At 40.1% G+C, this 23,534-nt stretch overlaps 3 protein-coding genes across 7 annotated transcripts in view; 1 reads left to right on the top strand and 2 right to left on the bottom strand.

Moving 5' to 3' along the window:
- The window catches only part of slc3a1 (solute carrier family 3 member 1), a 7,436-nt gene extending 3,494 nt beyond the window's left edge, over window positions 1-3,942 (bottom strand). Inside the window, exons 1-5 of the mRNA XM_008428732.3 lie at window positions 3,522-3,942; window positions 2,298-2,477; window positions 2,029-2,174; window positions 1,812-1,937; window positions 1,557-1,676 (exon numbers count right to left, since the gene is read on the bottom strand). Of these exons, the coding sequence (XP_008426954.1) occupies window positions 1,557-1,676; window positions 1,812-1,937; window positions 2,029-2,174; window positions 2,298-2,477; window positions 3,522-3,942 (993 nt within the window). The remainder of the gene's footprint in view (window positions 1-1,556; window positions 1,677-1,811; window positions 1,938-2,028; window positions 2,175-2,297; window positions 2,478-3,521) is intronic.
- prepl (prolyl endopeptidase like) overlaps window positions 1-6,397 on the top strand; it is an 18,385-nt gene extending 11,988 nt beyond the window's left edge. For all 3 annotated transcript variants that reach the window (XM_008428731.3, XM_081616687.1, XM_081616688.1), the window contains one exon: window positions 28-6,397. The gene's annotated coding sequence lies outside the window, so the exon portion shown is untranslated. The remainder of the gene's footprint in view (window positions 1-27) is intronic.
- ppm1ba (protein phosphatase, Mg2+/Mn2+ dependent, 1Ba) lies at window positions 5,215-22,789 on the bottom strand. Of its 3 annotated transcripts, XM_008428729.3 has the most exons (7): window positions 22,397-22,789; window positions 14,072-14,992; window positions 12,595-12,712; window positions 11,495-11,609; window positions 10,201-10,258; window positions 8,783-8,799; window positions 5,215-8,085 (listed from the first exon to the last, which is right to left on the bottom strand). In XM_008428729.3, coding segments are annotated over exons 2-7 (1,197 nt in total). In that variant the 5' UTR covers window positions 14,960-14,992; window positions 22,397-22,789; the 3' UTR covers window positions 5,215-8,084. The 3 variants fall into 3 exon arrangements, with proteins under 3 accessions (XP_008426951.1, XP_008426948.1, XP_008426949.1); XM_008428726.3 differs by lacking the exon at window positions 8,783-8,799; XM_008428727.3 differs by lacking the exons at window positions 8,783-8,799; window positions 22,397-22,789 and adding an exon at window positions 17,640-17,744.
- Between the last annotated feature and the right edge of the window lie 745 nt (window positions 22,790-23,534).

Consider the following 23,534-nt stretch of genomic DNA (forward strand, 5'->3'; position numbering starts at 1 on the left):
GGCTAATGTGTCTTACTTCTATTTCAGCCGGTTCCAAGACCCAGCGTTACATGTTTAACTGAATCAACCTGCTTCGCTCCTCAATTTCCGTTTAAAGGCCAGTGACTCACAGCTGATGCGCCGGGTTGCGTGGGTAACTCCAAACCACTCGGCTTACATCGTCACCGAACAAACGAGCCATTATGCCAACCACTAACTCACAAACACGGTGGTGTTTTTGTAGTTATTATTACCAGCCATAAACATTTAAAGCAGTTATAAAAAGCCACAGATAGGTTTATAGCTGCATTTCCAATTTTACAACAGACCATAAATTACTTTTGTTTGATAGTCTACAGATGTAAAACTCTGTAAGTGTGATCTAAAATCAAAGTCTGAGTCAGTCCCAGCATTACAGCATTAGTCCACAGTGGTCAGTAAATCCCAGTGACTTGCTAATCTTCTAAAATATGCTTCTTTTCTACTAATCTTTTCTGTCGGGGAGGAGGGGTGGAAAGAAAACTGCCTCCGCAAGGTTTTCTTTACTTATGTCAGAGTGTGTCATTAAGTCTTTGAATTGCAATTACAGTGTTTTCTTAAGAAAAGCGCAGGATGAACCTGACATTTAAGCCAGCGATAAATAATAAATGGCACACGGCGTACAGCGTACAGCGAGAAACATCCCACTCAGCTGTTACGGGCTGTTCCGCCGGCTCCGGTCGGCCGAGGTGTTTCTGCCCACGCCGCTGCTTTCATGCATCTCATTATTCTAATCTGGACTCTGACACGCCACTTTATGAGTCAATGAAATAAAATCGGGATTATATAACGGAAGGTTAAAGCGGGGATTGTTAACTGAGCTGAACTTTGAGCGGTGGGAGTTACAGCGGCAATTAAAATTTAACACGACGAGCGAGAAAGAAAAAAAAAAAAAAGCTGAGGATTTGTGAGAATGTATCATCACGGGAAAAGAATGAAACCGTTTTTATGCTTCGTGCCGTCGTTCGCTTGTGAAAAGGTGGACAGCGTTCGGTCTGCTACTTCTTGACAGAACCAATTCATTTGATGCGAGTTTGGATTGCATGTTGTCGTGCTTAAATTTCTTCCACATTTTGTCACATTAAACCACAAACTTCTGTATATTTCATTTGTATTTTATATACCAAGACATGGCCGCCCACCTATTTTTCAGAGAGGCTGCTGAGCTCAACTAGAAGTTGCGTACGCCATAATTTTAGCATATAAGTGGTGAAACAAAACAAAAAAACCTACTATTATAACACAACCCATTAAAAGTCCAGTTTGAAGTTTATCTCTACACAGCAAACATATGGACAAAAGGGCTCTGGACTGATAAAGCCAACAACTTTTTTGGCCATCTGGACACAAAAGGTGGCATGACCTTGTAGTCTCAGCAAAGTATTGACACATCCGTACGTTTTGTGTCGGTCTAAGGACATAAAATCCCAATGAAACTCACTGGGGCTTGTGCTTGTAACGTGATCACATGTGGCGAGGTCCGAAGCGCCTTGAGAACGTTTGAACACCCGTATACAATTAACGGAGGGAATGCTCACCGGCGGCATGTCCGGATCCACCTGCGGCTCGTCTCTCAGATGTGCTGCTTCCAGCATGTGTTTGACCGCGTCCATCCGGAAGCCGTCCACCCCCTTCTCCAGCCAGAAACTGATGAGATCCTGAAGGGGAAGGATTAAAACACTCATTTTATTATGAATTTTAGGCTTTTTCTTTTTACCTTCATTAGGTGAGTTAAGTAAGTGATGCAACAAAATTATTACATAGTAAAGTCTTCTTAAGAATCAGTATCTTACGATGATCTCTTGAACGACATAGGGGTTCCTCAGGTTCAGGTCTGGCTGCTCCTTGAGGAACTGGTGCAGGTAGCACTGCCCTCTGACCTCATCATAAGTCCACGAGGAGTTTCCAAAGATGCTCACCTGCGTGACAAGTGAAAGTCGTGATCAACACTGGGGAAAAAAATCAGAAATTTTACACAACGTCGTGCGAAACGGCAGCACAGACACAAACCCAGTTATTAGGTTTCGGGGAAGCTGGGTCACAGTCTGTCCAGACGTAATAGTCCTTGTAGTGAGGATCTTTGGTCCGACTCAGGTTGAACCAGCGGTGGCGGTCACTGGTGTGGTTGGGAATGAAGTCCATAATCAGCTTCAGACCTGAGGAGGAGAGGTGGGAGGGAAGACACTATAATCAGGTCATCATCATCATCTGACACTAAACCAGAGAATCCCACTTCCACGTCTCTGGAAAAAAAGACAACAACAAAAACAAAAACACACCCTTGTTGTGCATTTCAGCCAAAAGTTCTTCAAAGTCCTGCATGTTTCCGAAGAGCGGGTCGACGTCCATGAAGTCCTCCACATCATAGCCGAAGTCTTTCATTGGAGAGCGGTAGAAAGGACTGATCCACACCGCCTTGATGTTCAGGTCCAGGAAGTGGTCCAGCTTCTCCTTAATTCCTGCATGGGCCGACACAGAAGCACTCAGATTACAAGCTACACATGTCATTGAATTCCTCTTAATGGTAGTTTTATGTAATTGCAAAGAGTAAATAGTTTCTGAGCTGGCCTTGACAGATGCAGCACACTTGAATTATTGTTGATTAAAGTAAATGGTTGCCTAAAATGATTGTGTAACAGAGCAGCATTTTACTGCTCTGTTACACAGCATTCTCGATGTAGTTATAAACAAATAAAAACAATGTTTCGGTCTGAAATCAATCTGATTATAATCGTTAAGTAAGAATTTCATAAACACAAAACAATCTCTTTTTTTATGAAAAGTTAAAACCTTCTGGAAGTTCAGAATAGTAGTGTTACGCTTTTAGCTTTTATTCTTCTCAAACCCCAGTCAGTCATACTGAGCCAGGCTCTGGTTCTGCTGGAGGTTTCTTCCTGTTATCACTAAACACATGCTCGATATGAGGGATTTCTGTAAAGCCAATAACACAACGCCGGCGATTTTCTGTTGTTGCTACGCGCTCGCTGCAACCCCATACAGTCTGATGGGTTTCCTTAAAGTACTTTTTAAACTACTTTAGATAATTAACCGAGCTTACAGTACTGGGATTATTTGAAAAGTATGTATGATTGAATTAAAAGTTGTTGTTTTTTTTTGTTTTTTGCAAAGTGCCTCGAGGTGAGCTGTAGTTCCTCTAAACTCCAGAATCACCTTAACTCGCTGCATCATGTCGAAGAAAGCTATTCCCACAGCATGATGTTGCCACCATCGTGTCTCACTATACGGATAGCGTGAGAACTCCAAATAAAGCTTTTTTTTAAAATTATTATTATCTTTATATCCTTCTGATTCATTTGCACGGAGATCGTCTCCGTTTGTAAATGATGTGACTTTTTTGTGGCACGAGATTATGTTTGGGTGTATAAGAGTCTAGGAGTACTACTTTATATATTTTTAAAAAATTGTAAATCATGTCTTTTCTTTTATCAATAATAATAATAATAATAATAATAATAATAATAATAAAAACAACCACACCCGACCTTTAAGGTCTCCGACTCCATCCCCGTCAGAGTCCCTGAAGGACCGGGGGTAGACCTGGTAGACCGGGGTGATGTGCCACCAGCTCAGGCACGGCGGGGACAACGCGATGATGGTGATGGTGACCGCCACCAGCGCCAGGGTGCAGCACACTATCAGCCAGAACAGGATCTCTCTGGGCACCCGGTACCGAGCCCGGGAGGAGTGCAGCAGCAGCACCTCCTTGGGCATGCCGGCGTACGGTTTGAGCTGCGTGTACTCTTCCGCAGCCGCGTCCAGCTTCACCGCGGTGGAGTCGCGCCGCTCCCCGGTGCCCGAGCTGGAGGTGTCCGCCGCCGACCCGCCGTCGTCCACGTCCTTAAAACCCGGGTTTCTGATGGTTTCCTCCAGCTCCATTTGACCGCTGTTCTTTTTTAAACTCATCTAGGTATTTCTGTTAATTGAAGAAGAATTTAAAAAAAAAAAACAACTTTGAAACTATAAGTGCGAGGACGCTGTGGAAAGGTAGGAAGGTAAGAGCGGCAGATGGAGCTCAGACTGCCTCAGTGCCACCTGTGGAATGTGGGGGAACACCGTGGAAACCGGAGAGCTCATTGGACTGGTTACAGATTAGCTTTTCTTATCTTGGTGCAGAGTGGGCTGGGTGTGCTGCATGAAGGACACCCAGCTTGTATGTTGAGCATCGTCAGCAATTTGAAAACGTATTACACTAAAATGTTCGTGATGTTCATGTTCGACAGCCAGATAAAATTTTCTTCAAAACAAAGCGGACAGAAATGCCTTCACCTGCTGCCAGCTCTCATAAATTTTGAATGATTGTGAACTTATTCTCAACTCTGGAAGGCAAAGAAACAATAACTAATCACCCAGAACCAACTTTCCTGTGAGACTTGATGGCGTTTATGAGTTTTATGTTTTGTTCCTAACATGTTGCCCCCACTGTCTTGTCCTGGCCCAACTCTTGCAACCTCTGTCTACATTGTTACTTTATACGTATCTTGATGAATCGGCTCCGTTTTGAGCCGATTCATCTTTCGGAAGATGCAAAAGTAAGTTTTTAATACCAAGTATTGGAGAGAAATATACAGTCAAATGTGCCTGATTCCCAAAATATTTTTTGTATAATTGATAGTTTAGATAATAAAAAAAAAAGTTGTCCCTGTCGAAGGACACCCTATTAATGTGCCCCCAATTCACACAGACAAACATAAAAAAACTATTATCTAACTTTTAAACCAGTGTAAACATCTGGTTTCATTAGTATACACTGTAGCTGATTTTCACTCTAAACTGAGATCATGAAAGTTATTTCATGTCTAAAGAAATGTGGATGTTTATTCTCAAGTCTTTTCCAGTTCATTTATATTAGCTTCAGGCGTTACGCTGATGACTTACTAGTAATGTGCAATACCCAAGATCTCCAGATCAGCTTCAGTTTCCAACATGAAATTGTAGTCTCTTGCTGAGCAGTTATTTTCACTCCAACAACAACAATGTCATCGGTATATTATTCTAGCGAGCATGCGCAATGCACCAAACCTCAGGGTCAAAACGTGCAATCGGTGCACAATTGCAAAAAATCTGTTTGCTAACGTCAACCGATGCATACCTCTTCAGGTAAATTGCTGTTTGAATACAATATGCAATAACTAACCACAGGAAGATCCTGCTAAGACATCACATCACAAACAGCAGTTTTAACATAAATCCATCTTTTATTGGTGTTTATGTTCACTGTACAGTTTGTAAACTTAACAGCAATAAATCAGTACAGGAAAAAAAAACAACAAAAAAAAGGCGTGGCAAAAAACTCAAACTGGCCCTTCTTTAATCATCTCAAAGGTCAAAGTTTCTTCAAATCAGCCTTAAAGTAAAAGCCATAATGTGAACTAAAACACTTGGAATAAATAAAAGAAAACGGGTAATCTGGAAGTTACCATTGTGGCTATACAGATGTTAACTATAAATGAACATAGCGGGCAGAACAAACACATAAGCAGTCATTTTTCTCCTAAAAGCCTCGTAATAGTTTACTCCTGTGTTCACATCTCTTGACTCCCATTTGCAGCATTTGATGAACCACGATTTCCTAAAACCGTGGCTTAACTCTCTTCACACAAATAGTAGCAACAAATCAGTGAAAAATAATCCGGACATCACTTGATATCCAGAAACGCCGCCGGCTCCCGTGACAGTTCTCATACTTTCAACAACTAGAATGATTAAACAGTTTAAATAATAATTTTTTTTTTTAAAAAGGAAGCAAAGCGAATATGAAGCCGCAGTAGAAAAAAAAACCCCGTCTCTCCCTCCATTCAGATTTTTAATTCCTCAGAGCCCAGTGTCTGATGTAGAAACCTTTAGACTGTTCAACATGGAAGGTGTTTACACAATGTTAAAAACTAGGAATAGATTATGATTATCAACTGGAGTCTACACAGCCAGTGAATTACAAATTGCTGACGTAAATCGAATATAATTTGGTTTGATCAAAACCGTCGCCTTGATTCCCTAAAGATTCTTCCGCTTTAACTTTTCACACATTTCCTCGTCAGAATTGTGTTCCCACACAGTGAACATGCCCACATTATCCCCTCCCGTCTGTTGCGTCCCACCACAATAAATCAAGCTCCTCCTGGTCCAAACAAAGTAATCATTGCAAACAACTGCAAAAAAACTAAATTATTCAAGTACCTGTTTGTCATATGGCACCGAGAGTAAAGAGTACCACAGTTGCATTAACCAGCCCGGTCCGGTCCGAATACTGCCGCTGTAAAAAGAACCATTTGCTTTTAAATTGAGAAATGTACTTCTTTGAAGCTTTTGCATCTGTTCAGAGAAATTAGCTGAGTGCATTTGTTGTGCGCAGATTTTTTTTTTAAAGAAAAACTGAAACCAAGATGCATTACTTCAATTTTGGTTCTGGAACACATCCGTCCAAGTTAGCTTTAATAAAAATATATGACTCCCTAGTCCATACAGGCTCCTTTACGTCACTAACACACCCAAAAAGAAAAACTCTTTGCCTTCTCCCGTTACGTTTTATGTTTCTCTTTAGGTTTCATTGATCCATGAGCAACAGAATCACAACTCATTTAATCCCCTCAAAAGAAAAGAAAAAACATCACAGAAAAATTTAAATAAATAAAAAAAACTGACAAGGTAAAACAAAAAGGCTGTTTTTTTAAATCCTCCAGAGAAGTTAAGAGATGGAGAGAAAGGCAAGTTGTAGCATGAGCAGGATTTTGTGTGTGTGTGTGTATGTCTGTGTATTTGCCCATGAGTTCTGGATAAAAAGGCAAAGAGGAAGAAGGTGAAACTGGAATGTCTTCATCTCCAAATCCTGTCATTGGAAGGCTTCTGTGTTGGAGCAACACCTGTGCATGCCTAATCTTAATGTTTCTGTTCTTCTATTGATATATCTAAGCTTAAACACACACACACACACACAGAAATGATCAAAAACATATTAGGCAACAATGAATACCAGGGTAGGAAATGCAACCAAAGCAACAAAAAAAATCTAAATATATATTTATATCTTTATGTATTTTATATATAATCTCTATCTCTATTCCTTTAAAGAAGAGCAGGCTCTAAAGCTTATGATTCTGGTTTACCAACGCACTGCAGACTGTTACCGGAGAAGACAGGAAGCAAAGAGAAGTAGGAGGAGGGAAATGATCAATTGTTGCATCTTTTAGCAGGCGAGAGTGGAGACAGTGAGCAGAGACGTGCAAGAAGAGTCACACTGGAGTTCACGTGTGGAGAAGCATTCCCGCCCGTTTCAAGAGCCACAGCTCAAACCAAGACGGCAGCGCGCGCACACACACACACACACACACTCTCTCTCCCTCTCGTGCTTTCGTGTGAACCCTCAGGTGATCCGCTGTCGGGACCAGTTTGAGGACTTTTACCCCGAAGTCTTCGGATGTTGTTGGGAGTTTCATGACAGCAACATTGGAGTAAGTGCACACAACTTTCCCGTACGGCGTAGTGGTAAATGTGGTGATTGCGGAGTTGTGTGGTCGATAAGCTCCCAGTCAGAAGAGATAAAAACGCGTCGAAAACAAATAATGCCACAAAAACACCACTGAAGCGTCCTCGGTCTCATACAGACGTGTGAGCGGCTGGTTTTCTGTAATGGCGGGCCGCCGGTGAAGTTGTGAGGTCCCCTCTTCTTCTCTCGGGTCTCTGCAAGGCACCATAAAGTCCCAAAGCCTGCTCCCACGTCTCTGTCGATCCACAACGAAAACAACCAACAAAATGAAACCAAATGTTAAAAAAAAAACTGTGCTTTGTCGTCTTTCTACTTGATTTTGTATTGTACGTGTATGTCTGTAGTGCAGTTTGCTAGTTTACAAAAAAAAAAAAACCATCCTAATCCATTTGCAGTCCTCCACATTGAGTGAAGATTATGATTACTCTCTCAGATGAAAAATTAAAAGATGAGTTAGGAGGCAGTCTCATGTGGAATAGTGGTCCTGTGGAGATTTTTTGTTTTTGTTTTTTGGATCAGGCGTTTGTGCTGGACAGCTACCAGTGGCACTCCAAATCTGCTCCACTCTGCAAGAGGACAGCCAGGAAAGGTAGAGCGAGGGGGGGAAAAAACAGAAAAGAGGGAGATGAGAGCGAAAGAAAATACTCTGTTAATTTAACGTCACGTTAACAAGTTTCGGTTCCCGACCTGAGTTTTCGAGGGAAGGTTTTTATACCATGAACACAGACAAAAAATAAAGTTACAACACCAACACACTCTAGCCTCAGGTTTGTAGATCCTTTAATACAAAAAAAATAATTTGTCGACATGTTTCTGCAGCTTTCTCTTCTTGCGGGGGGGGGGGCGTGGCACAGAGACAGATTGTTATTTGCTTGCGTGCGGCTGCTGAGACGTCAAGTGAGACAGCAATGCGTGTGGGGCTGGTGCATGCGTGTTTGTGTGCCTGTGATGTGAGAGAGAAGGGGACAGACAGGACAAGAAACACCTCATCGCTCATTTACACACACACACACACACACACACACACACACACACACACACACACACACACACACACACTCCTTAAAATCTAAATGGAGCTCTACATGCTGGAAAGTAGACCAGAAGGGGACGTATATAGACTGATGGAGGCGTGACAGGGGAGTATGCTCTGCAGGTCACCACTATACATGCCTGTAAGAATGTGTGCGTGTGTATGCATGAGGTTTTGGAAGGAGGGCAGGGGTGGGTTGGGGTTTAACACTTATATATGTGATCACTTACCAAATGAAACAGGAGGGCTGCATTAATCAGAGGGTGAACACACAGTTAGACATGTTGATGCTTCCCTTGTTAGCGACTTTATACGCGTTTTCTTGCTAAAAAAAACAAATTCACACCTCTTGGGACTTTTCCCACATTTTGCCAAAGCATACCTGCAACATTTAGTTGCATTATACGTGGATTTTCTGCAGTAGATCAACACAAAGCAGTGCATAATTGTAAAGTGTGTCACAAAAAATAAAATAAAATTGGCGTCCAACAAAGTTTGTGGTTGCAACTTGACGAAATGTGACAAAGCTCAGAGGATGGACAGCTTTGTGTGTGCAACTAAAGTTTAATGTCTGTATGCATGCACAACAGTAGAGTTGGAACCAATTTTACCGTTTTAAAAAACGGTTCATCTTCACTTTAGAGTGCATCAGTAACAAACCTATATGGAATACCTCTGTTTTGTTTGTAGTATGTTAAAATGGTAAAGCTTTTAAATGTAAAAAGATAAGCTGTCAAAGATGATAATTTCCCTCAAGTCAATGGTTGGGTAAACATCAGCCCTAATGAAAGCTACTGCCACACACACACACCGACAGCAGCATTTATCACAACCAAGACAAGATGCTAGCTTAGCCTGCTAGCCGTTTATCCTGAAATGTAGCTGGGATGTGTTGGAGGAGCTACAATTGCCCAACAATTACCAATTTAAATTCAATTATTTGGACTAAAAGTTTTTCTTAGATTTTTCCTTCTCAAGTTAAATATTTTTTGCCATAGTGGAAGAAATATCAAGAGTAGACAAATGTATACGTTTGAAGTTATGATTTAAAGCATGAAATTCTGCAACATTTTAATCACAAAACTACATTTTCAGACAACTTCCTTATTGTGCTGTGTTGAGACCTTCATTTACCGTAGTTAGAAAAAAGTTCCACCGCTTAACATTTTGAAACACTTTGCTCCGTATGTAGGACAGCAGAGTCAGTCAAACACAGAAAATAAGAGTTCAAAGATTTCCATTAATTGAGTTGGATTTTTGTGAAACAAGTAAATTAAAACTTTATTTCCAAGGACTACAGACTTAAGTTCACTGTGACAGATGTTTAAAATGGAAAAAAAAAAAAAAAAGTCAAACGTATAGAACAAACCAAGTAATGCTTTGAATTTGTCTCGGCCATTTACAGCAGCATGTGAAGAAAGAGACATCAGGAATCTCATCAGGTTTAAAGTAAAACCCAGAATACACATCATGAGCAGCAGCTGTCTGTAAACCAATGAGACTTTTGATGAAGGACAACTTCCCAGTCCACAGAAATGAATAGAGATGTTATCAAAACTACATTACATAGCCTTTAAATGTCAGGACAGTGTTGGTTAAGTGTTTTTAAACACAGGTCAGAGGCCAAAGGTCATTTATAGACACTTACTCCATCTTCCTCCTTGTAAGGATTCAGACGGTTGTATACTGCTTCGATAACACTGCGTCTGCAGGAAGAACACAAACAAGGTTGAATATGTTGAGTTTAACAGTTCAGGGAAACTCATCAAAGTTAACATGGAGGGGATGAAAGATGGACAGAAAATACTGGCAACAGTTAAAGAGGATACATGTTGGTACCATAATAGGCAAGTATTATTAGAACTAATTTTGGGAGCATTAAGGGCAACATCAATAAAATCCCAGTGAAACACATAATGCTCTATCAGGGTTTCCCCCAGTGTAATATAAGCCTGGCGGGCCACCAGGTCTTACTTTGCCCAACACCAGGCAAAGTGTTTTATTTTAAATAGATTTTTTTATGCACAAGTAACAGTGACAGAAAAGATGGATTAAGCTAGGTTTGTAGTTGAAGAAACTGAACTGGGCGTGAGGGCTGTCCCTGCACCTGCCCGTTGGCCTCACATGCTATTATTTCCAAATCATGATGCCGACTTGTGCACCTACGAATTTTTGTAACTTTTAAAAAAATGTTAACACAAAAATATAGTGTCCCTACCACCGGCTAAGTAGGTTTTCGGGGGGAAACTGTATATATACATTTTATGTACAGTGCCTTCCAAAAATATTAATAGTCGTTGAACATTTTTATTATTAGTTTGCATTACAGTCACAAACTTGTTTTTTAAGTTTGTGTTTCTCTCTTATATCATACACAAAGTAGGGCACAATTGTGAACTGTATTGAAAATGACACCTGATTTTTAAATATTCACATAAAAAGGAAAAGACAATCAGAAACGCGTTTGGTACGCGTGTTATACCAAATTCTATTTAAAATTATAAATTATTTTTTCCCCTCAGGTTTAGATAAAATTAAACACAAATGAGAATAAACCTTAAAAACTGGCTTTTATTTCAATCATAAATAGAGTTTATTTGAATTCAAATTTGAAATAAATAGAAGCTGTAAAACACGATGGTAGTTTTTAGGTGGGCTAGCAATACACTGTGCTATGGATGCATTGGCGGAAAAACAAAAAGAGATTTTCTAAAAAATGACATCTTCAAAAACAGAAATTATGATTAATTGTTAAAAATGGTTTATCCCTAAGACCTAATTGTATCCAATCACTTGGCAAAAAGAATCCACCTGTGTATAATTTAACTTCAGCACAAATCCAGCTGCTTTCTGGAGGTCTCAGAGGATTATTAGAGAACATCAGTGAACAAACGGCATCATGAAGACAAGAGGAACACGTCATAAAAGGTGGCAGCATTTACTTGCTAGCGAGTCCGCCCCCGGGTGGCAGAGGGGGCATCCCGCTGTCGGAGGCCAGGTTCCTCATCACCGTCACCAGATCCGGAAAAGCCTCGTCTCGGGGCCGAGACAGCATTTCTAAACAGGACAGCAGAACTGCTGTTACACAACGCTTATTATTGCCAAGAACGTCAGTAGAAAGAAAAAGAGTTGAGGAGAAGTGGGTTATTGGAGGACGCAAGGATGGAAACCGTACAAGTGATTTTTTTTTTTTTTTTTTGAAAACAAGTGTCTGAATGAGACACGGTGACAGCGAGAGGCTCGCAGCTGAGCCGAGTGGCGTGAAGCCAGGTCGATGTTCAGCCAGAGCATTCCTCTCAGTCTGTCCTCTCCCCTTCTACTCCCTCTCTTCTTTGTTCTCCACAAATTAGACAATAGCCTGAGCCAAACGTGTATACTCCGTCTCACCTGGACCAAAAGTTTCTTCTATCAAGTAAAAGTCACCATTCATGGCGAGCTAAGTACAAGGTACGGGTTTTTCAAGTGCATCTTGAAGCATTAAACTAAACGCCTTTATAATTCATTCTGTGAGGCAGAGAGAGAAAGGAAACAAGCTGATAAGGTCAGGTTTTGTAGGAATTATCAGCTTGGAATAACGTCTTAAAGGAAAGAGCTACACTTTCAGCAAAATGTCTCATGAATCAGGAAGGAATATAAGGAGGGGGAGGATTAGAAAACAGCATACAGAACAGAGACAGATCAGGGAATTCATCCAAACACAGGGTAAGAAAAGGAGGGGAAGTGGATAAGAAGAGAAGGGAATAAAAGAGGGAGATGGTTCCTGAAATGGAAAAACGAGCTATAAAGTATCATTCTTTGAATATGAACAAGATGTAATTCAGTTGGAACATCCATAATATATAAAAACAAATGTTGAAAATGAGATCATCTTCAGAAGAAAACAAAATGCTCCATTATTCCTGAAAGCTGTGGTCGACAAATAAACCATTTCACGGCAAACCTCTGAAAAAGGAAAATAAAGTTAAAGCTTCCATCATTCCACGTTCCCATGATGTTTCCACCTTAGATAAACAACTAGAAGAAATTAGCTCTCAGCTTTTACCTTCCACTCGAGCCTCCAGATATTTGTTGACCTCAGCTTCTCTCCTCACAGCTTCCTCGGATACTTTGGGAGCATTGGGCAAACACACTAAAACAATACTCATGTTATCTCGACTTCCCTAGATGGATGACAGGAGGAGGGGAAACAAAACACTGAATTAATATCGAGCACATTAAGAAAAAGCCCGATGACACAGAGCACACAGCCCTTCAGGTATTTCCAACATCGTGAATTGTTAACTTGAGAGTGAGAGCTGCTTTTAGTTTGAAGAAGAAGCTTTTATTTTGGAGGCCACGTTTTGCTTTTTTGCTCACGCGTCTGATCTAGTCCTGTAGCAGTGTTCAGACTTGGACTTTGTTTAGAGAACTTTCTTATTGTAGTATCAAATCGTCTCTTCAGAGAAACATTCACCGCAGAAGGAAATTGTACAAGTAAATAAGTTGAAGGGATTTTAAGTACTTTGAGTCAATGGTCCAGAACAAGCGAGAAGAGGTGAACAAGTGTGAGCAAAAAGGTATCAGCAAAAATGAAAAGAATGGACGAAAAGCCGATTGAGAAGGACAAGATACGCTACCTGTTGTATTTATATCAGAAACCAATTTTAAAGTAAGAAAGGAAGTCATTCTTGAGTTGAAACACCAAGTTATTTTAAAAGTGAAGAAACATCTGCTGCTTTTAAACATCATCTGGCAGGATTCTGGGAACCCGATGAACAAGACAGAGCAACAGACGAGATGTAAAGGGTTTGCAAGTAAGGATTTAAGATCCTATGATGCCTCCATGATATATTTCTTGTCAAAGCCAAGAGCCTTGTGAAGCGTTATCAAGTTGCTGTCAGGATGAATTGCTTCTTGCAAAGTAAATGTGAGCCATTATTCAGAGTCCCAGATGTGAAGATAAGTCGTTAAAGCTTAAAGCTGCCATCCATGTCTGAGACTCTTACTTTGAAATAAGAGGAAGTAGAACCCAACTCCTACCCAGCTCTCTGAAATGACTGACAACATTCAGCTACAAAAATCCTGTAAACTGTGTGGCTGCTTTCTGCTGCAAGAGGGGGAAAAAAGCTACAAGTGTATTTAATAGTTTTCTTAAATAGTGTGGACTGAAGATCACAACAGTAGATTAATGAAACCTTTACCGTGTTAGTGAATATACAAAATGAGAGATTTGCTGTCCTGCCTGGCACAAACACAACCTTATAATTGTGCATAAACATGAAAATATGTGGACCAGTCGAACTGATTGTAATCTTTAACAGGGTCTCATTGCCAGACCTTTACTGTATGTACACACATTTCCATCCAAAACCATTTTCTAAAGCTCGTCTTCTTGTGAGCCCAGTATCATGCATCAGCTTGTATCATAATTAAAACCACATTTGTAAACAATGTGGCCGCCTATAACCACTAGACTCTCATCTCTTTTATGGATTTCTATTGATGCTCAATAGTTTAAAGTAAAACAAAAGTCCACGTACCTTGTGCAGACAGGTATCCACCACTTCGTTACAGACTCTCTCCAGGTCATCAGACACCTCTAGTCTAGATTTCACAAATTCACACAATTCCTCATTGGACATGACATCCCAGATGCCGTCACAAGCCAGAATGATGAACTGATCTTGTTCTGGCGCCCGAACCATCACATACACTTCCGGTTCAGGGCTAACCAGCTGCTCCGTGGGGCCCTTGCCATCCACGCACTTGTAATCATAGTCCCCCAAGGCTCTCGAGACCGCTAGGGACCCGTTAACTCTCTGGATCATCACCGAGCCTCCCGCGTTCTGGATGCGCTCCCTCTCGCGGGGGTTGCAAGGCTTGTGGTCGAGCGTGGAGAAGCACACCTGCGAGTTGCGGTACAGAACGGCTCGGGAATCCCCGCAGTTAATAAAGAAAAAGTGCTCTGGCGACAGGAGACTCCCCACCGCCGTTGACCCGCTGCGGTCCATGCCGTTCCGGAGGTCGGAGAAGCTGCGCATGTGCTCGTCGATCCTTAGGAAACCCGTGCGGATGCCGGTTTTCACGGCCTCCACAGCGGGAGGAGGAAGAGCTTGAGAGTCGGAGCCGCAACCGTCTGGTCCGACTTGCGAGCCTTGCTTGCTGCCAGTGCCTAGGCTCGCAGTGATTATGTGTTCGAGAAGGTGCTTTGAGCAGTAGGTGGCAACCCTGGATCCAGCGTGGCCGTCATACACGGCGAAGAAAGACCAGTCGGTCATGCCGGGAGCCTGAAGTCCCAGCACAGCCGTGTGAGCGTCCTCCATCTCCACCCGCCAGCCCTGCATGGAGCTCAACCCGAAGCGCAGTCCGTTCCCCTCGCCATGAGAGTTGTGCTTCTCCGTTTTGGGTTTGTCCAGAAACGCCCCCATGCCTCGGCCTTAGACAGACGGATCCCCTGATTCCTGTGGCAGAGACACAAAGAGAAGCAAGGAGCTTGAAATGGGATGCCACACACCACACTCTGTAGAGCAGATGCTACTACTGAATGAAGACGACTCAAACTGGGCATTTTCAGCATCAATCAGGCATTAAAATATGAATTCAGAAAGAAAAACTGGCATGAAGTTATTTTAAAGGAAAATTTATTCTACACAACATTCAGTCAGGATAATTAAATAAAAGGGAAAGAGAGACTTTAAGTAGATAGCAGGAAGACTGAACAGCAACATCAAGCTCAGCTTAGTCACCCAAATTCAACTCCAAAGACATTTTTGGAACAAGCTAAATCGGATTTAAAAAATGTCCAGCAGTAAACGCAAGATTCCCCTCAGGAATGTCCTCAAACGGCAAAAAGGGGAATGCAAAGAAATCCCCAGAAAAAGTCTCCATCAAAAAGTTTACATAGTTATTATTATTATTATTATTATTATTATTACCAAAGGCATCAGACATCTGTCTGGACTTTGCGAATTTAGAATAGTTTCCCTCAGAATGAAAACAGTAAAATTCCCAAAAGGAAACATTTGTCACAGAAGTAAACATATTTCAGTTTGTTTATACTTAACTATATTAAAAAAAAGTTATAAATTTCCCTTTCCTCCCCCCAATTGAACAGAATTAATAATTATATAATCTGCAGCTATGATCCCAGATGATGGCCTAAAACTCTGCACCCTTGTGCAACAAAGCCAAAAATAGCACAACTCACTTCAGTTTATACTTAAAAAGATGGAGGAGTGAGCTTAAAAGCTTCTTTGGCCGGTGGAAACTGGCAACCAAAGGCATTAACAAACGGTCCGAGAGGATGTTGTCTCCAGCAATAACTGCACCTGCATTAGCTAAATGAACAGAAGCATCAGGCCGTTTCATGGCAGATACTAATTCTGCATCGAGCCTGTACTGATTGTTTAGATAATGTGAGAGGAGAGTCTATAACTGTATTGATTGTCACAGTACTTAACTGTGCCTTGGCCATTGAAATTGCCCTTTTAACATCCGGGTAACATCCAACTCATCTCCATTAGGAGGAAAAGTGTATTACGTTATTATTACAGCTCAAATGAAAAAAAAAAAAAAAGATTGTCGTTTTATCAGCATGCTGTGGAAACAACCCTGCTGCTTAATCTACAGCAGTGTTGTGCAACAGAGATGCAACAGTTCTGCTGTAAGGACAACAGGATCCACTGGCTGACCTGGATCCACATAGTAAGCCATTTAAACTGCTCTGTACAGTCATCCTCTTAACTTCAACCACAGCACAGCAAACACTTCCCACACAACAAAGTCAAACTAAATTTACACTCCCGTGTCTTTAAGAGCAACCGGAAGGTTCGTCAGATGTTTTTGGGTTTACGATCCCAGGCTGTGGCCAGTGACCAGTTCCAAGGTTTAGAAACATTAGCCTTTTCAAAAAAACCCTGAAGGTTTCTGTCATTTCCAAAAGGATTGAAGTCCTTTTTATGAGCTGCCAGGAGAGAAGCCAGAGTGACCCGAGCTTTTTCTGGCTCTATGGAGCAGAGTGCAACGAGGCTTGCTCCGTCCCCCACCTATTGCTATCCACAGATCGTTTTCTCTCAGATGTAGCCGTCTTGAAACATTTCTAGTTGTGAAAAATAACAGTGGCAGAGTGAAAAGGGGTGCAAGCGGTCAGTTTTTTAAAATTCATTATTAACTCTGGAAACCAGTAGTTGTGTGCAAGTAGTTGTTTGCCTGTTAAACAATCATCCATGTGTTCTACACAAGCAGGCAGCCTAACTAGACAATACAGCATGTTGTTACTCTGAAAAGAGGAGAATGGCAAAAAGGGGCAATATTCTGACCAATAAGATAAGCTGTTTAAACAGCTTATTGGTCAGCACTTAGTTGGTGCTTATTCAATATCTTTGCCTTGGGATCTGTGTAAAAGTCTAAATAACAAATAGTTATTGGACAACATTAGCGTAACTAATAAACATTGTGTCGGGTTTGTTGGTAACAAATGGAATTAAACCTTGCTGGATGATAATATTGTCGGTTTGAGGCCATTTTGATCAGGTGACCACTTTTCATCATGAGAAAAGTTTGATATGGAAACTTTACAGGGCAGTAAAAGGTTTTAAGAAATAAAACCTTAAACCATAGAAGCCAAAATGTAAAACCATTTATCTGCAGGGTTTTCTGATTGATTTTACTTTATTATCAAAGACAAGTCACCTGCTAAAAGAAATGCTTACAATCAGGTTGAACGTGATGAAGCACAACAACCACTATTTCTCAAACAAGAGACTTTGCTCTTCCAATACAAAATATCACATAATCGACAGTAAAACTCTGGAAAGTGAAGACAGCACAGCGGTGGATTTTAGTCATGAGACAGAAGAACAGCACCGCAAACGCTGGAGGAGAGTGTTCATGTGCTTCTGCACGTCTTTCACGTTCCTTTATGGGGTGCAGATGTATTTAAGGCTCGTAAAGATAAAAAACCGACCCTTTTTGAATTTAATTATGCCACGAAATTATTTTGGTTCGTTCTGTTTGAAAGGTGGCCAACGGACTGGCTCGGCAGCACCACAGCCTCTGTTCTCAGACTTCAGAGGAGCAGGACAGCTTTAACAAGTTAACTCAATTTACCCTTCAGCTGCTGATGGGCTCCACACAGGGCCAGATTATCCTGTCCAACACAGACGTCTGTCTGAGAGCATCGGTAGCAAAAGATCTCCATTAACTTCTGTTTTAACTGTTTATCAACAAACTACTGATAGGAAGTAAGTTTAAAAAAAAACAAAAAAAAAAAACAACAACTAGAATTATGAACGCCAAGTTTCCACATTTTGTAACCCTCCTTTAGAGCTACTAAGTTAAAAAGTTATTTCTCTAATCTGGTTTTACTCTTCAGTACTAATCCCTATGCAGTGTCATCTGGGCCACACAGTGCATTGTTTTGTTACATGAATGTCCCTTGATGTTCATTATAAGTGGAAATAAAAATCTAAATATCAGCATTGTGCAACATATAGATATGAAAACAATAATTCATGATATCTAAATAGAAATGAGTCCAGGAACATATTTATAGCCCCAGGATCAAATATAAAAAACACTCACTTTCCAGATTGCTGCACCGCAGCTGTGGAGGAAGCTTCCTCAGTTCCCATGTTGTCTTGAGAGTCACAACTTATTTAGAAAGGAATTGAAGACATTATAATTTAAGCGTGCCGTTCCTTAAGATCATTTTAAATATTACTTTATTTGTATATAATTATGATTTCTGGCTTTTCGGTCACGTTTCTATTTTTAAGCTCCGTCTTTGTGACTTATTGCTCAAAGGTGCTACATTAATGATGTTTATTAAATACTTCCAAAAATCTCAGTCTGAATCAAACCAGTCTTTATCCTAGAGCCTCTTTTATACAGACAGAAAAGAAGCTCCTTCTTAGCACTTAGTCTACATGTTTAGTGGTTCACACATATAATCAAACATTTCAAAAGTGACAATCTACAGTACCTCTCTGTGACTTCTCAGTATTACTAGACTTTGGTAATCTAATGGCATAATCCAAGATTTTGTAGATGTGCAAATTTTCATAAAGAGGTAAAGGTAATTTTATTTATATAGCACATTATTTAAAGACCTGCATATCTTTATAAAACCTTGCAAGCCACTCTGCTGTATTTTATCCAATGAGCTAAAGAAGGAAGCTGTAGTCTTTCTTACATCCAATGAAATATGTTAAACTGACTGATAAAGATACTGAAATTAAAATATTCAAGTCCTGTAACAGTAAAAGATGTGCAATTATCATCCGATTAGAATAGTGGGGGAGCTGGTTCCCATCTCTAGCGGCCTCTGGACGGGTTGCCTGTCCATCAAAGGGCAGCACAGAGACACATACAAGCACATACTAATACCTTAAAAGCAATTTAGAGATGCTCGCTTATCCCATCCAACAATATTTTAAAATTGGAGATCCCAGTAAGCACCCATGGGGAGAATGTGCAACAACTGAATCAATGAGTTTCTTGCTGCCAGGAAACAGTACCAAGAACTGGGCTACCATGCAGCCCTGTTATGCATTTTATTTCCCCAAATTCAGCACTTCAACGTCCATCTCAACACTGATTGTGATCTGTGTACTCAGCTTCACTAAATAAAACGCTTGAAAAAACTAAATAGTGCAGTGGAAAAGGCAGTCGTGTTTACTATAATAATAAAAAATGTCTGATTTTACAAAAAGTGAAAAATATTCTTGGGTGACTTATTCTGTTAGTGATTGAATGGTAAAACTTTTCAGAACATCTCCAATGAGAAAAATGTCCCGTGTGTGAATCAATATTACAGTTATGGTGTTATTAATATATAATCAGCCCAGTGTTTACTTAGCCGACTTCTTTATGGAGCTGAAACAAAGTCAATACAGTCAATGCAACCAATTGTGAAATAATCCATTTCTAGATACACACTTGTATTGCACTTGAGCCAAGAGCTTATCTTTCTGCTGATTAGGCATCCATTATATACATCCGCTTCTCATACAGTGAGAAACTAAAATGTTTCTGGACTAGCTGGTTTAGCAGGACAACTGCAGTGATACTATAGATTACAATTGTGTTTTGTTGTTTTTTTTATAAAAAATGTCGAGGTGAAAACTCTTTGATGATCATCACTTAAGTCATTCCAAAGGTTGTCAATTTTCAGGAACGAAAGCGCCACATCATTACAGTGGCGTCTGGGGTTATGGAGTCGTTACTGGACCAGACAGGAGTCTATCGGACCGTGGCTGAAGAGCAGGGAAGTAAAGGTGTCTTGATATAGTAGACTGTGAGTGGTTTCTTGGCAGTAAAGAGGGAATCTGTGCTTGTATGTACCTGCTGTTTCTCGATCTACAAGCCGCCCAGCTCCAAATTTATCTTCCAGGCGTCAAAAGTCAAGATCTGATGAGACTGAGGGCACACCACATGACAAATGGTTTTAGGAGTTAACTAAATTCCTGTGGGATAAAACATACTAATAGATGAAAAGTGCTTGTACAATACCCAAACTCAAATTGTAAGCAGTGTTATTAGAACATGTATATAATGTAATCCATCTCTCCCTTTCGATAGGAAAACCCTCGAGCCATTTCGAGGTTTCCAGTCAACAGAGCACCTTAATGTGGAGCCGCATGTGACGTAATTCAGATGACAGGCGTAGCCAAGCATAGATAGATAAATATCTCTGGAAGAGCCACAGGCCTGTTATCTGTATGATGCTATGGGAAGGTTTTAAAAAGTTTGCATTATAAAACCACTCTTTAGGCAACACAGCATCGTTGGGCGTCAGCTGACTGACAAAAAAACAAACAAAAAAAAAAAGCACAGTATACCTTTTCCTTGCTTACAAGACAAATTTGGTTGGTAGAAAATATTTCCGGTCGTTAAAAACCTGTACAGTCATGATGCTCAAAGTAAAGGAGCGCCGCTACTTAATCTTATTGAACTAATGTGGCTTTAAAGCTAAACTTTGCAAGTTACGGTCAGCGTGTTTGTTAAGCAATTGTTTGGAGATTTGCTAGAAATGCTGATAGCCTAATTAATCAGCTTGTTGTACTTGCATTATTCTAAATAAAACAAAAAGGATTCATATTCTGTGCAATAAGAACGACTATTTTGTTCCCTAGCAAAGGCACAATGTCAACCAAACCGTGCCAGCGATTCAGACACTTACATAAAGCAACAATAACATAAACCCAAAACATATATAAACACAAGTTAGTTAATGTGTTGGTGTTGTTGCATTTTCACAAAATAGGACATTTATGATACAATCAGTTTTATTTGCAGATTATGCTACCAGCTACAATTTCTGCACAAAAATAATCTTATTTGCACACTGGGTTGTAATTTTAAGAAGATCTATTTATAATGTAAGCATACCCAGAACATTATTATTATTGTTGTTGTTGTCGACGACAACGACATTACCAGGGTTCAATGTTTGGGCAGACAAAACTGTTTTGATTTACTTGACTATGCACATGTCATTTTAAATATCCAAACATCGATAAGCAACTATATTCTAATATTAACTGCTCTAATGTGTGTGAAGATGCTTAATTAGTCCAGCCAAGATCCACTTTCCAACAAAACTGCAAATAATGTAGCTCGATATTAGAATTCATGTATACATTTACAGTGACAAAGAATCCTAAATAGTCCCTTTACTTTTTAACAGTCTCAATCTTTACTTCACACATTGTATTACAATTACTTAGGACTTTTTAACTGAATTACTGACCATAGAAAGTCAATTAAATAGCACTTCGCTTATTCTAAAGACTACTGTAAGATAAATAGACACATTGCTCAGTTTTATCTCCATCTACACAAATTAAGATTTAGCATTATTTTTGATTTTGCGTTATAGGTTCCAACGTAAATGGAGCGGTATAGCTTTAGCATTAGCAGGCCAGAAATTTGCTATTTTTTCTTTTCTTTATTTTCTTTTAAGTAGCCTGCTCCATTTTTAACCCACACAGATGATATTTTCAAAAAATGTTGCCAATATAACTATTCTGAGGTGATTCCCAACATAATCAAGCATAGATAAGTAAATATTCAAAACATGCCAATAGGCTCAAAACAGTTGGATGCTAAAACTGCCTGGCTAGTCCAGGATTGTACATAGGGTTGCAAACACAAACATGCCACTAATGATGCCTCCATTTCTGGGGCGCATCATCATTAAAAATAAAAACAATACAACATGCTAACAAATCAAATGCACGTACTAGAAAAGTCCCATTCAATTATAGGAATGGGCATATGAATACTTAATTAAACAATGGAGTGATAATATACACTCCTGTAGTAAGAACTACAGCCTTTTATACTTCAATGTTGAACTATAGGTCAAAACAAAACTAACAGGAATATATTTTAGTAACTAGCTCAATGAAGGACACCTGTTGCAAACACAGCCTAATTTTAGATATTAAAATACGTATTAAAATTAAACAATTTATCTACCTTTTTATGGGGAGGAATACAACAATTATAAACCGCACCAAAAATATTTACCAATAGTTTCCCCCATGTGCAATAAGAACGCCAGCAGCTCATAATTGGTGCTGATGAATGTTTTGAAAACACCTTTTGAGCCTCAAACCAAACCAAACCAACAGGGAACTGAGCAAGTACTTTTTAAAAGACACACAAATACACATCTTTAGTAGTTCTACACAGCGTTGTTCTTAAAGTGCCTGCTTCACTAAATCTTAGGCCACTTGCATTAAAGGATAACCAGCTAGCGAACTTCACAGCTGTCAAAAGTGTCGTCTTATGTTACATGTTAGCTGGTGATTAGCCAAGTGCCACAACATTGTTAGGTGTCGGAACGAGGCGTTACTTACGTTGTAGGAAAGGCACCGTTTCAGTCTGTCCACCTTCGGGTGCCTACGGCAGATGTGAGAAAGCCCACAGGCTTGCTGGTGATGACTTAACCCTCGGTGCTGTTAGCAACTTTCGGTTTTTGGCCCCTGCTCGAAGGCTAGACAGCATTTCACACGAAGAATTCTCCCTTTAGCATGTCCCTGCATCGAAATAAGGCCTTTATATACATGTTTCCTGTCTTAAACACAAAGAGGGCGAATTGTTAACGCTGTCCGAGATTGACGGCTAAGCGAAAGAGCAGCTCTATTTGAGAGAACACATTTATGATTTAAAAGTCAAGCTAATTTGAGGCTAAAGCTAAATGTACGAGGCAAATGACGTTCCTTTTCAGCTACCACTATAGGGGCGGGAGAATCATACTAGGCTCTGTTCTGATTGGGCAATGGTTGTTAAAAGTCAAGACGCCATTGGTCAAAAACTGCGTCAATCAGAATTTATGTGCGGCATGGTGTGAATTGTACTAATGTGGATGTTTGTGTTAGGCGGGTGCAGTAGGTGAGTGTGTGTGCGATTTTACTTTTCCACGGTTACTGGTACAAGCACGCAGGTTTAGGATGCCAGCCAATATATATATATCCTTTTTTGCTAGCAGGTTTTCCTGACATGGCTTACCAACAAAAGCGCACGGATAATTAATCAAATACAGCAATGAATGACTTCACCCTTGCACTAATCCCACTTTTAAGTGTCTTGGAGCAGTTTTCATAGCAGTGAAATCTCTGCTTCACTGCTTATTCAGGGATGAGAGACTGCATAAATTATCCTATTTGTACTAAGTCATCTGTTGAAAGAAACCGAAAAACCAACAAATTAATTAATTAGACAAATATAAGGCTTATAAAATCCAAAAAAAATGAAGAGTGGTGGAAAGACAAGGGAAACATTTTATAATTTAAAGTACAACATACAAAATCTACTAGGTTACATTCACAGATATAATTTGTAAAACAAAATTTTATTAAATGATTCATTGATCCTAAACTAAATACATAGGAAAACCTTCATCACATGCCATCAGTTGCAGCTTTTAATATGGTAGATTTGACTCACTGTCCCAGCCATCATGGCCCTTTGGCCCCCAAAAATTTAGTTAAGTCA

This window comes from Poecilia reticulata, chromosome 15 (assembly GCF_904066995.2).
Source record: "Poecilia reticulata chromosome 15, P_reticulata-male-v2, whole genome shotgun sequence".
Lineage (NCBI taxonomy): Eukaryota > Metazoa > Chordata > Actinopteri > Cyprinodontiformes > Poeciliidae > Poecilia > Poecilia reticulata.

Coding starts and splice junctions, on each gene's coding strand:
- ppm1ba (XM_008428726.3), bottom strand. CDS start 14,959: ATGGGGGCGTTTCTGGACAAACCCAAAACGGAGAAGCACAACTCTCAT. Junction 12,713..14,071: donor TGGATACCTGTCTGCACAAG/GTACGTGGACTT, acceptor TCATCCATCTAG/GGAAGTCGAGATAACATGAG. Junction 8,086..10,200: donor CTTACAAGGAGGAAGATGGA/GTAAGTGTCTAT, acceptor GTCCTCTTGCAG/AGTGGAGCAGATTTGGAGTG.